At 42.2% G+C, this 14,020-nt stretch overlaps 2 protein-coding genes and 1 non-coding gene across 5 annotated transcripts in view; 2 read left to right on the forward strand and 1 right to left on the reverse strand.

Annotated features, from left to right (window-relative positions):
* The window catches only part of MAP2K1 (mitogen-activated protein kinase kinase 1), a 33,567-nt gene extending 31,981 nt beyond the window's left edge, over positions 1–1,586 (reverse strand). The window contains exon 1 of the mRNA XM_065688247.1: positions 1,165–1,586. Within this exon, the coding sequence (XP_065544319.1) occupies positions 1,165–1,244 (80 nt within the window). The 5' untranslated portion in view covers positions 1,245–1,586. The remainder of the gene's footprint in view (positions 1–1,164) is intronic.
* A 4,657-nt stretch (positions 1,587–6,243) lies between these two features.
* TIPIN (TIMELESS interacting protein) lies at positions 6,244–13,834 on the forward strand. Of its 3 annotated transcripts, none has more exons than XM_065687968.1 (8): positions 6,244–6,367; positions 7,227–7,385; positions 8,158–8,251; positions 9,212–9,287; positions 10,357–10,479; positions 11,012–11,075; positions 12,808–13,005; positions 13,377–13,834. In XM_065687968.1, exons 2-8 carry the CDS (start codon positions 7,256–7,258, stop codon positions 13,541–13,543), a joined length of 852 nt encoding a protein of 283 aa, XP_065544040.1. In that variant the 5' UTR covers positions 6,244–6,367; positions 7,227–7,255; the 3' UTR covers positions 13,544–13,834. The 3 variants fall into 3 exon arrangements, with proteins under 3 accessions (XP_065544040.1, XP_065544041.1, XP_065544042.1); XM_065687969.1 differs by lacking the exon at positions 6,244–6,367 and adding an exon at positions 6,384–6,658; XM_065687970.1 differs by lacking the exon at positions 6,244–6,367 and adding an exon at positions 6,701–6,753.
* On the forward strand, positions 11,862–11,997 carry LOC136019172 (small Cajal body-specific RNA 14). The gene has a single exon (XR_010614768.1). It is a non-coding gene; the product is annotated as a small Cajal body-specific RNA 14 (non-coding RNA).
* Positions 13,835–14,020: the final 186 nt, after the last annotated feature.

The raw sequence follows: 14,020 nt of genomic DNA on the forward strand, positions 1-14,020 counted from the left end.
ATGCTGGAGTGGTTAAATGAGATCTGAGCCTGTCTGAAAATGTGGCAACAATGATCCATACAGAGCACTTTAAAGCCCAAGACTCACATGTCTCCCTGCAATTGTCTGACGTACTCTGTCAGGGTTGCACACAAGCATATCAGAGCTGAGTTCACATATCCAAGAGAAGACTGGACTGACCATAGAGGGACAGGAATCCGTTCTTCCAAGACACAGCTTTATTTCAGGGCTCAGTTGAGATCTAGCCCATCACCTTAATCTAAATATTTAGTGGTGAACACAGACCTGTTAACCTCAAAGAGAAATCTTTTATAACACTTTATTACTTCAGGGTGCAGGCGCTACATCTGCGTAACTGAAGTCACGATGCTCACCCACATCTACAAGCTCAACACAGGCTTCGTAACAACACATAACTACCCAGTGTTCAGTCTTTTTTTCTTCCATGAGTGTACCCACAATTAGCCTTCCACACATGTACACGGTGTAATGTTTGTATCACGCAGGAAAGCTCAGAAGCATCTTCTCCAAACACACTCACTGAGGTACCTGCCATAACATTGCTAATTACTGAAAAACAGATTTACTGAAACTAGCAGCAGCTTGGTTTGAAGCCAAGAACGAGAGGAAGAAAACAAACAAGCAAAAAAAAAACCCTAAACAAAAGCAGAACACCTTTTCTACAGACCCGTGCTTTTCAACAGAACTTCTCCTACACACACATTTATGGAACATGCTATTGGAAACGTATAATTTGGCACTTAGTAGATAATTATATAACCTGAGAATCAGCAGATACCACTACGGACTATGAAAAGAGAGTTACACAAGTTTTCCTCTATTTTTTTCTCCAGGTTATCTTGCACAACTAACAGAAATCTGTATATTGCTAAAGACACCACTCACCGATCACGGTGAGGAGACCCCCAGTAGCTACCACGGGAGAGACCATGCACCCCCCGGCATCGATAGCTCTAATTCTCCTAGCAGCCAAGGCCGTGCCGACTTAAAGCACAGAGGGTGAAGGAAAAGCCGACCCAACCGGGCCGGTGCCGCTACAGCGGAGATCACCGCCCCACTACGGGCAATGGGATGGCAGCCGCCGGCCCGGCCGCGCCCGTCACCTCAGACCCGCCGGAGCCCCGGCCACCCTCTTTCACTCACTCTGCAGAGCTGGTCCCGTTGACGGCAGATCCATCCGGAGCGGGGTTGAGCTGAATCGGCCCAGGCTTCTTCTTCGGCATTTTCGCCCCCAGACGGCGCGCAGAGTAACGGACGGAGCAGCCCTAGCCCCACTTCGGCCAGGTCCGAGGGACTTCCTGCGGTGGAGCAAAGTTGAGGGGTACCCTCGCCGCCGGTGCTACCGCGGGTGGGCAACCTCCTCAGCAGGCAGGTGCCGGTGGTGGTGGTGCCGCCGTCAGCCCCCGGCGGTCAGTCCGCCCGCCCAACACCGGCCTCCCCCCACGGAGTCAAACAGCACCCAGATCCCTCCGGCACCTCCCGATGGGAGCGCTGCCCGGGCTCAAGATGCGCCCTTCTGCGGCACTACGCCTGCGCACACCAGTCGGCCCGCCCGGCGCGCAGCCGTGGGGAGCAGGCGCATGCGCCCTGAGGAGGAGGAAGCCGCGCTGAAACCGTGCCCGCACTGTGCGGAGCCCGCAACAGCGGGGATCGGTACCGGCTCCCTGCGGTTTATGGCTTCATCTTAAAGTTGTTTGGGTGTGACACCCGGGGTTTGTGGAGCGCTTGTTGATCTCCCCCGTGTGCCACCATCAACGCAGCCCGGTGTGGGAAGTGCTGTGGTTATAATTAAAACATCAGTCTCAGCCGGGGGACTGACTGCTGCTAAATCCTTCCCGAAGTAAATGCCTGATTTAAAAACGGAAACTTGACCATTACAGTTATAGAATAAACAGTAAAAATGAGTCTGAAAATTAAATTAGCTGCTGGTGATGAAACACTACTGGGAAGGGTCAGTATGTGTCACATCAACACATTAACGCGATGACGGTTTTCTGCGGGTACATTTCTGAAAAGTTCTGACTTCAATCACTACGGTTTGGGGAGCTTCTTAGGCTTTTGTAATTGTTGAAGTGAACCTGAAAACATAACCAAGATTTTATTTTCCAGGAGCTCTCTCTCATGTTCTGGAATACAAAAGGAGGAATGTATGAGTGAGGAAGCCTGATTTATAAAATAAAGAATCAGAGCTGTCTGTGAGGATTGTTCTTGATGCTTCTTTAACAGTTTTAAGGTTAGACATAAAAGACCTGAACAATTCGAGAATGAAGCTGTGAGCCCAGACCACAGGAAGAACAGCGCCTTGTTTAAACAGGTTCATTCTGGGGAGAAAACCACCGACATAAACATGAGGTTAAGCTTTCAGACAACAAAAGCCACCTCTTTCTGCTGATAAAAGCTCCCATGTTGAGGCTTAAACACCAACTTGCTCCCACCCAGCTATAAAGTACTCATTTTTCAGACAGGAAATCTGCTGCATAGTGCATTAATTAACTGACAGGAGATGGAGATGAGCCCTTAGGCAGAAGCTCTTCCCTGTGAGGGTGCTGAGGTGCTGGCACAGGGTGTCCAGAGAAGCTGCGGCTGCCCCATCCCTGGCAGTGTTCAAGGCCAGGTTGGACACAGGGGCTTGGAGCAACCTGTTTGGAAGTGTGTGAGCTTCCAACACAAACCAGTCTGGGATTCTATGATTTATAACTACTTTGACTAAAAATATTCCATTATTTTTGCAAACCACAGAAGAACCCCACCATGGAATTCAGAGTGGTTTTTTATACAAAGTATTTACAATATATGTGTTATTATCACCATGCTTCTAGGTAACAACTTCTTCCTAATATCTAATCTAAATCTACCCTTCTTAATTTAATTAATGCTTTTATAGCAACTGTAATTATGAACAAAGTCCCCTTTATTTTACACGAAAACGCTGTATCGTTCCTAACATTTACCTAGTTCTAAAGTGGAAAAGATTGAATTACTGTTTTCCCAGTTTTCCCGTCAAAGACACTCTCGCTCTTTCCAATTCCAGGATTAAGAGAGAGCTCCCTCCTCTGGAGCACTTCGTGCTTGCACTGCAAATTCAGTACTGGGGAATCTTGGACAATTGCCGAGTTCACCCATCGCTTTTAGAGTCCCTTTTCCCTGCAGCACGAAATCAAAGATAGTTTGAATTGGCTGAATATAGAAATAAGGTCACGGCAGGGGGTTGGAACTGGATGATCTTTAAGGTCCCTTCCAACCCAAAGCAGTCTGCGATTCTATGATTAATGACTACTTTGATCTAAAATATCACTTGACTTTTGGAACCCAAAAAAAAAATAAATGTTTTGGGAATCTGAATATTCTCTGTGGAAGGAGCTGCGTTTTGCTTTACAAATGGGTGTTTCTGAGGGTGGATTACAGAGAAAAAGGTGAAGGTAAAAAATAGAAGGTAGTGTAATACCTGTGAAAGACTTGTGAGCAGGGACACTTTCTGACTTATTGATTACACCACTGCTTGGAAAAATACAACTAATGTCTCCGTAAATAGAAATGCAGCAAAGAAGCTTGTCATCATTACCTCTTTTTTCCGTCATGGAAACTTGAATTTTGTCTAGTTTCTTGCATGAAAAGAAAACATGCGAGAAACAGCATACATATACAAGAAACATAATTACAATCTAATTATTGTATAGATTAATGCACCACTTAATCAACCCAACTTTTAAAACTCGATTGCCACATAAAGCTGCTTATTTACTGCCAAAACATATGCTTTGGTTGTGAGATTTGATGTTTCATAATCTATTTAGTGGTTAACAAATTGAAGGAAATAATTAGTCCCACATGCAATGGAATTTAAGGAGCCTGATTCGAATTTGATTGAAATTGGCCAACAGGATCAAAAATTGTTAGAAGGGGCTGACAGACTGACTTTCAAACAGCCAAAGATCACAACCTGTCTTGCACACCCTGTTTTCCTCAAGAAGCTAGGATTGAAAAGAACACTGTGGATGAGAACACAATCTTAAATGTTTAGTAATATACTAAAAGCTTAGAAATTAATGTTGAAGATGACTGTAGAATATAAAACTTAGATTAGGTTATCAAGGTATAAATTACAAATAGCTGAAGTTTGCTCAAGCTGTGAGATGTGATCTCCCACTAACACAGCGACCATGGTACTGGTTTTGCAGAGGGTTCGTTGCAAGAACAGATCTGCCAGCACAGTATTTAGAGAGTTTCTGAAGACAAGCGCTGCTGCCATTGGAGTAAAACCCCTTCAAATGTAGAAGTACCCAATTATTCATTTAACAGATTTTCTTTGCTATGTATTTAACAGAAGACAGGAAACAAGACTGAACTGTAAAATAAGGTGCTCATTTTCTGCAGTTTTTCTAATGAAGTGACACTATTCAATAGAGAAACAAGTAATATTTCCATTTCATTGAAACTGGAAGCCAGAAGTATTTTCTAGAATAGAGGCAAGCTAGGTATGGTTTTTATTTTCTCCTGACTTATTATTTTATCAGCATGTGGCTGGTTATTCATTTCCTGAGGAAAAAACCAATAATCAATGTCTGCCAGCGTATGCTTTTCATTTAATTAGGAACAGAGGACTGGAAAGAACCACCCAGGTCATCAAGTCTGGTCTCTAATTAAACACTCTGCAAAAATATTGATTAATCAAAGCTGCATAAATATGGTAGGTTTTATAACACCGTACCCCTCTGCAGAGATTGCAAGTGGCCTGCTTTAACACTTGTATAGGAGTTTTTATACCTTTCCAGCACTTTTTTCCTGTCTGTTATCTCCTTGTTCCGGCAAAGGCAAAACACAACAGGACAGCAGCCTGCTTGTGCAGACCTGGGTATATGGAGACTGTTCAGCCACACAAATTCATGCTCCCTTCTGCCTGCCTTTGCTCTCACAGATCCCTGCTATGCTGCTTCTGTTCATTCAACACTGATTTTGCAGAAAATATGCAGGGACTTAGGGGGATTTGGAAGTCTTGAGCCTCTAATCAGTTCAGCTGACATTAGCCAAGTATGTAAAGTCCAATTACTTCACATATAACCTCCCCCCCCCCCTTATATATTAAGGAAAGCATTGACATGAAAAGATGTATAACACTAATAGTTATGAATCAGATATTTAAGCTACACCGAACACCCAATTAATTTGTTTGTACAGGGTTTATTTAATATAAAGAGAAAGTTACTTCCAAAGCAAACAGCTCATCATATAGACATTTGATTTTCAGTAATTTTACAAGACAAATCTTTAGTGTTTTAAGATGAAAATTAGCAGTATTAGATCTATTATTGTTACTCTATCTTTGTGTTTCTTCAATACTTCATGTGCCTCAGTCATTTGAAGAAATTCACCATATCTAGAAAGATAAATGGATTCAGTACTAACAAATCCATTACCATGTTCTCTCTATAGTTAGTGTATCCTTGGCTAAAAAAGATGTTGCTGCATTTGAGAATGCACATTTTCAACATTATGTGTTAATATAATTCCGACTAAAAGATAATTATTTTTATTTTTTTATCTGGAAAGTAGCAACAATTGATTTTCTTTGTCATACTGAAAAGAATACGTTAAATTACCAGAAACAGCATATGTCAAATATGAATTTACAGAGAAATAAGGGAAAGCCAATTCCTACAATGTATTAATATGCTATTACTTTCTCTCACTTTGCTTAAAGGAAGAACCTGTTATTAAGCCAGATACACTTCCATGGACTGACCTGTAAACTTACACTGAACCTTCCAGGTGCATCAGCACTGAAGACAGAACTTGGAGCCTCTTCTTATTTCTGCAGTTCAACCCCTTTAAACGGCATTTTATATGCACAGCTGCCAAATACGAAGTGGACTGGGTATATTTATTACACACAATTGCAAACTGCTTAGTTTCAAGCCACCAGAAGGCTTTAGCTAGTATCTATACAGAGAGGAGCTTGGGACTGCTGCTTGTCCTCGCAGTCCTTCCCTCAGAGGTACGGAAGCAAGGAAGGACACAGCATGCACTGTTCTAAGCAGCACTCCCGGACCCGATAGCTCTTGGAGCCTCGCACCCTTGCCATCAAACTCCCATGCCCTATAACTTTCGCCTGAGGAAATACCCCGACACGAGCCACCTCAGAGACCGCCTCAACGGCGTCTCCACCCCGCCCGCCCGTTGGCGTTTGGCGCCAAAACGCCCACCGCCCCCGTCCCGCGCATGCGCTCTGTCACGCAGCCGCCGCCGGGGGACCGCTGCCCTCAGCCGGGCCGTTCGGGCACTCGCGAGAGCTGCGGTTGTCGCGGCACGTCCCCGGCGCCGTGCACGGCTGGAGCCGGTGGTCAGCGAGGTAGGAGAGGCGCGGGGCACCTTTAGGCACCGCTCGCCCCGGTGTGTACGGATCTGTCTTCCCTTTTCGTCTCACTCCCCACTGGTGGGAGTAGGAGAGCTCTCGTCTCAAGTCTGCGCTCATCAAGATGGCTGTAGTGGTGTGAGGGGAGTGCGGCCTCCTTGGCGCCTGGTGGGCTGTAGCGGTGGGAGTCTGGCCCTGCAGCGACCTTCTGTGCTGGCCTCTTTGGACTCCCTCCGCCTCCGTGCGAGCCTCGCAGCCCGGAGGGAGGGAGGGAGCTCGCAGTCGAAGGTCAGTGCAGTCGGAGCTGCTTGGGGTGTTCCCTCGTTATTAAGCTGCCTCAGAAACAACTTTCCCTTAAAGAAAGAGCCATTCCTGAAGCCGTGGTGAGTCCGGGTCGTGCTAAGCCCGATGTGGTGAAAGTTTTGGGAATTAGCTTCGCTGGAGGAGCCCTGAAAGGGGAATCTGCCTCTAGACTGTTTCTGAGGGGGTGAACTGTAAATTAGAGGAACTATCCCCGTGCACACTTCCGGTAGCCCTTGATTATCAAGGATGTGAGTGGCAGAAAGCTGTCTTGAGAAGTGCTTTGGTTGGAAATCCATGCATTTTATTCTATTGCTGTGGCCTGTACCTACCACTCCAAAGTCACTTTGAGGATCTGAAACACAAATCCTTATTTTATTCAGCCCAGTGAGGCTAGCTTCTATCATCCATCTGCATGGTATCTGCTGCCTAATTTGTATGTCACTTTTCATTAGCTGGCATTTCTTTTCTGTGAAAGCTGTGTGTAACTGGTGTTTTATCTGCTTCTGTGGCAGCCTTTTCTTCTCTCTTTAAATGCTTTTGGTATTTCCTGCAGGAGGTTAGAAAAGCTTACCTGTGGCAGTGATGGATCCTTTGGAGAACAACTTGTTTGATCTTCCTGATTATGAAAACACGGAAGATGAAAGGTTCCCACCTCTTCCACCTCCTGCCTCTCCAGGAAGAGATGATGCTGAATGGGCTCAACCTAATGGAGGTGAACACCCCAACCCCTTTTTTGCAGTAAGGGCAATGAAATGCCGTGAAATCGGTATTACTGATGGTGTACTTCACTGTCTTGAGTTTACTGCATAAAAGTAGTCTTGTGCAGATAAGAGAGCAATTCCCAACTTTATATTGTTATTGATTCTATGCTGTCAAACTTGTGGGGAAAGTTTGTTTTCATAGATTCCATGAAAATATGTTCACAATTATCTGTATAAATTTCAAGCTCTTCTGACAAAATGTTTATAGATAATTTTACAGGTGTGACCTGTTGCTCCTCTTTTATTACTTGGATTTAAGATGGAGTAGTGATAAAACATGTTTGCCTTAATCCTTGCTCTTTCTGTTGCTGATGGTTTAGGTCTGGCTTTGAGAATTATCAGTGGAAATCTGGAGACGCACCTGTCAGATTATGTTTGTTCATACTCTCTGTTTCTTAACGCTTAGAAACAGCATTTACTGTTTGTATTTCTGACAAGAATGTACAATCTAAAAGTTCTAAAACTATTAAATTTCCCTTTTAAGGATCTTGCTTTGCTAGAAAAGGGGATTCCTCAGTATATTTTAAAAGACTGATTTATTTCCAGTCTGTTTTGTGGGAGAAGCAATGTGAAATATGCAGATGTCCTTTTGGAGTCCTGTACCTGCAGTGGAATTCTTGTGACCTGCCTTTTTGATAGGGTAGAAACTCAAAATGTACATGATGCAATTCTAGTTGATGCCAACTGTGTGATATACTTAAAGTTTGTTGTTTTCTGTGTTAGAACCGGATGGGAACCAGCAATCACAAGTAAAGGAGTCTGCTGCAGCTGTACGGAAAGCAGTTAAAAGGCCAATGCCTAAACTAGATGCCCAGAGGTAATAGTTTTTACAAAATACTCCTGTCTGTGATGAATTTGTTACATAGCTGTGGGGAAATGATTAAGGTTACTGTGTTCCCTGCTTGATCATAGCCAAATAAAGAGTTTTGAAGATGGAAATGCCTCTTGTACACTGTATCTCAACCTTTTTATTCCTTGCCTACCTATGTAGTGCTGTTAATAGTCTTTCTTGAAGTTTTCATGGGACTTAGTACTTGAGTAATACTTTAAGAGATAATTTATTATTTATACATAGGACTCTTTCAGCTGGATCTTCTTTACTTTCTTTCAGACATAGTATTATGGATTTTTTTTATTTAATTAAAGTCTGTGTCAAAATAAACCTCAGTATAATGATGACTGTAAGACAGTACCTAAAGTACACTTACACCTGACTTACATACAGGCTGGATAAACAGGATTTTAATATTTTCTGTGCTGTTATCACTGAAACTGGTTTAAGTTCTTTATAAGCAATGGAAAGAATCTGAACATTCCATTTCTTCTATTTTAAATACACTGATTAAGTCAGTGATACCACAAGGTGATGGTCACTCATCTGAGCAGTTTCACTTGGCCAATGCAGTTATTAGACCTGACCATTCAATTTTGTTTCTGTGTCAGCAAAAGCAAAACGCTTCTTGGACTATGAAGTCGAAGTATGTACATGTATGTGCATACATACATGGTGAATTAAATAATAATGATAGTCTTGGGTCTTGCAGTAGTCTTTATCCTATTCTGTATGTTTTCTTCATGACTTCTAATTCCATTATCTATATATCTATTAAATATTCTGTGTATCTTTCAAATATTGCTCTGCAGCTTCAGGCTATTTAAAGGAATTTGAGGGGGTTGTGTTTCTTTTAAGGGTTTTTTTGTTTGCTTCTTTGTTACTGTTTTTGTTAATCAGAAATAGTATGGGTTTCAAATAACTTCACCCATTTGCCATTACCAGGCTAATCTCAGAAAGAGGACTTCCAGCCCTGAGACACATGTTTGACAATGTAAAGTTCAAGGGTAAAGGGCACGAGGTAAGACAGAGAGAGCTTTTGTTTTGTTCCTGGGATTTGATAGATTGCTGCCCAACTGGCAGGAGAAAATTGATATTACACTCTGATTAGCCAGCTTTTAGCAGTATTTGAATGTACCCTGATGGGGTTCGAAATTGCAAATTTAATGAAACACAAACATACATTAATATTTTAATAAAATCCCTGTTTTGATCGTAAAACTGTTTTCCTCTACTCCAAAACTAGAATATCATGTCTGTGGCTCTGTTGCCCACAGAAGGGTTTTGAAATTGCAGCAGGCCAAGAAGACTGCCTACTATGCCTGGAGTACCTTTACAACTAGGAAGAAAATTAACTCTATATCAGGCAAAACCAGGACACATCTCATTTCATGATCTGTTTCCTTTGGTAGTGAAATTATTCTGGTGCTGCCGTGACACCTCTAGCACAAAGGTTTTAATGTTAAAAAATTGTGACATACCACTTAAGCAAAGAGAAAGCACTACTTTCTCTACAGACTATCTCACTGGCTTGGATACACTTAAACATAAAAGTTAATTTTTCTTTTAAGTATTATTAGATGAACAGCGCATTTGCAAGGATGCCTGTGCAACTCTGCTTTACAGGCAACATTCATGGTGTCAATGAAAGACAGAAAGAAACAAGTTGATACTGCTGCTCTAAACAGAAATCTTTACCAGATGAAGTGATTTAGATGTACATTTTCTGTGTGTTCTGAGCATCAGAATAAATACCAGCTGTGTCCCTGTGCATTGTTTCCAGTCTGGATTCAGACCTAGGTTGTCTTAAGGCCAACTTCTTAGAAGCTGTCAGATGTTTTGTGGTATGTAAATGCTCTTTGTAAATCCAGCTTAAAAGCTGGATTGCTGCTGTTCTTCTCATAGCTTGAAATTGCACTTTCAGACTTAGCTGTGGGAGGAAGGGTTACCCACGCGTTCGTATCACTTCAGTTTTCAAGAGACTTTCAAGCTGCAGATGCTTAATGCTTTCAGAAACATTACTGTCCTGTCTCCCTCTGCAGTCTCCTGACTTAGCTTTTACTAGCTGGATGTCATCTCCTATGCTCTAGGCAGAGGACCTGAAGACTCTCATGCGACACATGGAGCACTGGGCTCATAGGCTATATCCAAAACTGCTGTTTGAGGATTTTATTGACAGAGTTGAGTCTTTGGGAAACAAAAAGGAAGTTCAGGTACGTGTTGCTCCTGTTATTTTCTCTTCGTGCAGTACTGCATAGTTTAAGAAGCAGGCTTAGGAGAGCAGTTAGGCAATACAGGAGAACTTAAGTTGTACGTACTGCTAAGGAGTATAATGTTATTGAAATTAATGTCTCTCTTTGTAAAAATAGCTCTTCCCGGTGTTTAAATTTACATGTAAACTTTCTTTAGTTGAATTCTGGAGAGTTAGCTTTGAGTTTTTCAGGACATCTTTAGCCAAATAATTTGCTTAATAGTGCTGGAACTGATTGGTTTGGGAGTTTTGTTTGTTCATGTTTGAACCTGCAAAAGAAGGTCTCTGAAGAAGGCTGCTTCATCTGGCTGGTGGGAAATGCAGGACTGAGAATGAACCACAGCATTATAAGTTGTGGGTCAAACAGAGGTGTAATGAAAGGAGAATTTTTTTGCAGAGTTTAAGAAATTGGGAGTAGCGTTAAAACCAAAGCAATGTTGCATAAAAGATTTTGTTACAGATGAAATATCACTATTTTAGTCTCCCATTTGCAGACCTGCCTAAAGCGGATTAGGCTTGATCTTCCTATTATACATGAAGACTTTGCAGATAACAAAGGTATGCCTGTTGTGCTTAAAATTTACTTCCCCTCCTATTGACAAGAAATTAATGATCATGATAAGTTTTTAATGTAGAAGAAATTGGTGAGTGGTCCCCTATTTTATATCCAAGCTTCTGTAAAACTTAAAATTGCAAAACAGAACTGGTGCTTGGACTAAAATGCTATATATGCATATATATATGACAATAAATAGTGTGATGTACTGAAAGGAAATGGAAAATGGGTATTATTACCAGCATTGTTAGGAGTACTCTTCCAAAAAATCCTCAAACTGAAATTACTAAGTGAACACACTGGTTTGTATTGTACTCTTAGGAGTGTGCAGTCCAAAGAGCTCTTGGGTCTTACTATTGTAGAAGTCAAGGCTCATTATACTGTTTATACTACACACTGTTGCAGTGAGTGTAGTGTTCTCTATAGGGAAAGTACTTAGATTGTGGGCAGTGTAATGTCTGTCTTCTTCCAGTATCGAAGTCCACTTAGCAAGTAGATAATTCCAGAGCCTCTTCGAATCAGATGATGGTTTAAGAGTAGAAACAGACAGTGATTTTTTTTCATAGAGGGAGCGGAGTTAATTTGGTAGCTTGAAAGTAACTTAATTGGCAGAAATAAAAGAGTTTAGTAGTTGTTCCTAAGGTCATTTTGGGGAGTTCACACTTTGATGCTGAAACAATTACCTACCATTGTCCAGTATATCTTCAAGAACTTCAGCTCTCAAACCAGCCAGTACTTGGGAAAGGTGTTCTCACCTGCAGGGACAGCCGCAGGGGAGTTGGGGACCTGTGGCTGGCTTCTGTGCTGGCTGCATTCGCCAGGAATGAATGCAGCTGTGAGCAGCCACAGACAGTAAAGCCAATGGTTCCTGCCGACAGAGTCTGTAGAGTCATGAGATTTTTCTGTGCGATGGTTCCATACATTTGTACTTAAATTTGGTGCTGATCTGTTCTTAACTGTGTCAGTGAGTGTTCTGCTGCAACTGCTCAGTCCAGTTGAAAAGCTTGAGTAGGTATCTTACGGTTTTGAGATAAAAATTCAAGCTAGAGTATTAATAACCAAAAGCTTGTTGTCAGCTATCTTCTCTATTCACAGGCTTGAAATGGTGCAGAGGCACAGACATTCTGGGCCTTAGGTGCTCTTGAGAATGCTCTGCTTTATGTTGGTGATGAAGTTTGTCTGAAGGAGCTGAACTGCCTCCATTTTGCATGTTTTAATGTTGGCAAATGAGTAAATATTCCATAATAGTGGCACACTGAATTCAAAATTGATTGTTCCATGTCTGTGTTTGAGCCTCTGTGTGATTCCCATAGCTAGTTCTGCAACTTCCTAAAGGATAGCGTCCTATTAGTAGTAGGGATAGGAGGAAAATCATGTGGCCTTTCCATAGGGATTGCTTGCATTTACTGTCTCTTTTTAACCTTCAGGCACAACTCTTGACTACTAACTCAGAGCTCTGCCTCTCTAAACTCAGGCATTTATTGTTGTGTGTTCAGGATATCTGATAAGCATTTGTCCTGTACTTTGAATATCAGGTATGTGGGCCTGGGCAGAAAATTGCCCATTAAAAGTAAATTACAGAATGATCTTCAGTTCAATGCAAGTTTAAAGTGTTCAACTTTAAAGTGTAGAGCATAAAAATGCTTTGAATGTGTTCTCTTGACAGATACAGAGCAGTAGATCTCTCTAGGGTGAAAGCGTTAATTTTACTATGTTTCCCTCATTTTTTACCAGATGGCGAAGCGGAAAGCAATGGACAGGATACAGCAGCTGAAGATGTAGGTTCCAGTTCTGGAAATGCAGAACAGCTCAGTCCTGTGTCTGCTACGACTCTCACAGAGGAGCAGCAGGAGCGAATCAAGAAGAACAGGCAGCTGGCCTTGGAGCGCAGGCAGGCCAAGATGCAGTGCCACAGCCAGTCACAACACAACGGTAACCAGCTTGGAACTGAAGTGTTGATGTTAAGGTCTATAGCCTTAGAAGCTCATGCAGCTGGTTGCTGAGTGAGTTTAAAGAAGAGGGTATGGGTTGCTTTTCTAGTCTATAATAAAACATGGAACTCTCAAATTTGAACTGTGTTCCTGCAGTTACACTCCTCCTAAGCTAGTTCAGAACTACGCTCCCTAGTTGCCATGCCAAGTTGTGATGGCTTTGTCTTTGAAGTGAAACTCAACTTGCTGGTCATCCTCGGAGTTGGCTTTCCTGCAGACACTGATTTTGGTGCTTGAAGCTGCAGTTAAACAGAGTAGTGGTGGCTTCCATGGTAGGGAATTGGTTTTGTTGACTTGTATTTTTCTCAACAGAGCTCTCCACTAGTTACTCAGAAGAGGAGTTTAACACCCCTGTTGCTCAGGATCCTGCTGACCATATTGAAGACACCCCACTTAGTGCACTCAAGGTTGCTGTGGATGGAGATACAGAAGCTGAAGATGGAGACACAGATTTGGAATATGCCAGTGAAAAGCAGTAACCATTCTTAAGTTTCTTGATGGAAAAAACCCAGTATTTTAAGTACTGTCATTATAGTTGCTGGCTGGTTTTACTATGACTTTCGTAAAGCTGGACTTTTGCAGCTGCAGATGAGCACCAGACGACACATTCATCTGCCTTTGGAACATCTTTCCCACCTCCCGCAGGAGTGTTTAGGGAACATTAATGAGGGGCTTTGACCTATTTTACATTTTGTTAACACTTGATGTCAAATTGAATTAACTGGGAATATTGAGACGTGAAGTTTCTATTAAAGTTGTGGTTATTTTAACAGAGTGTGTCTACAGTATGAGGTAGTGCAGTGTCGGACCAGGGATCCTGGATTTTTTTTACTTTTCAAGTATGTCCATCTTTATCTTATTAAGTGGAAGCTATTACATTTCGGGAGTTGTTGTATGAGGCTGTCACAAGTACAGGCCCTCCCCATTTCCCCATCTCTTGTGCTCATGATGTGTCT

Source organism: Lathamus discolor, chromosome 8 (assembly GCF_037157495.1).
Source record: "Lathamus discolor isolate bLatDis1 chromosome 8, bLatDis1.hap1, whole genome shotgun sequence".
Classification (NCBI taxonomy): Eukaryota; Metazoa; Chordata; class Aves; order Psittaciformes; family Psittacidae; genus Lathamus; species Lathamus discolor.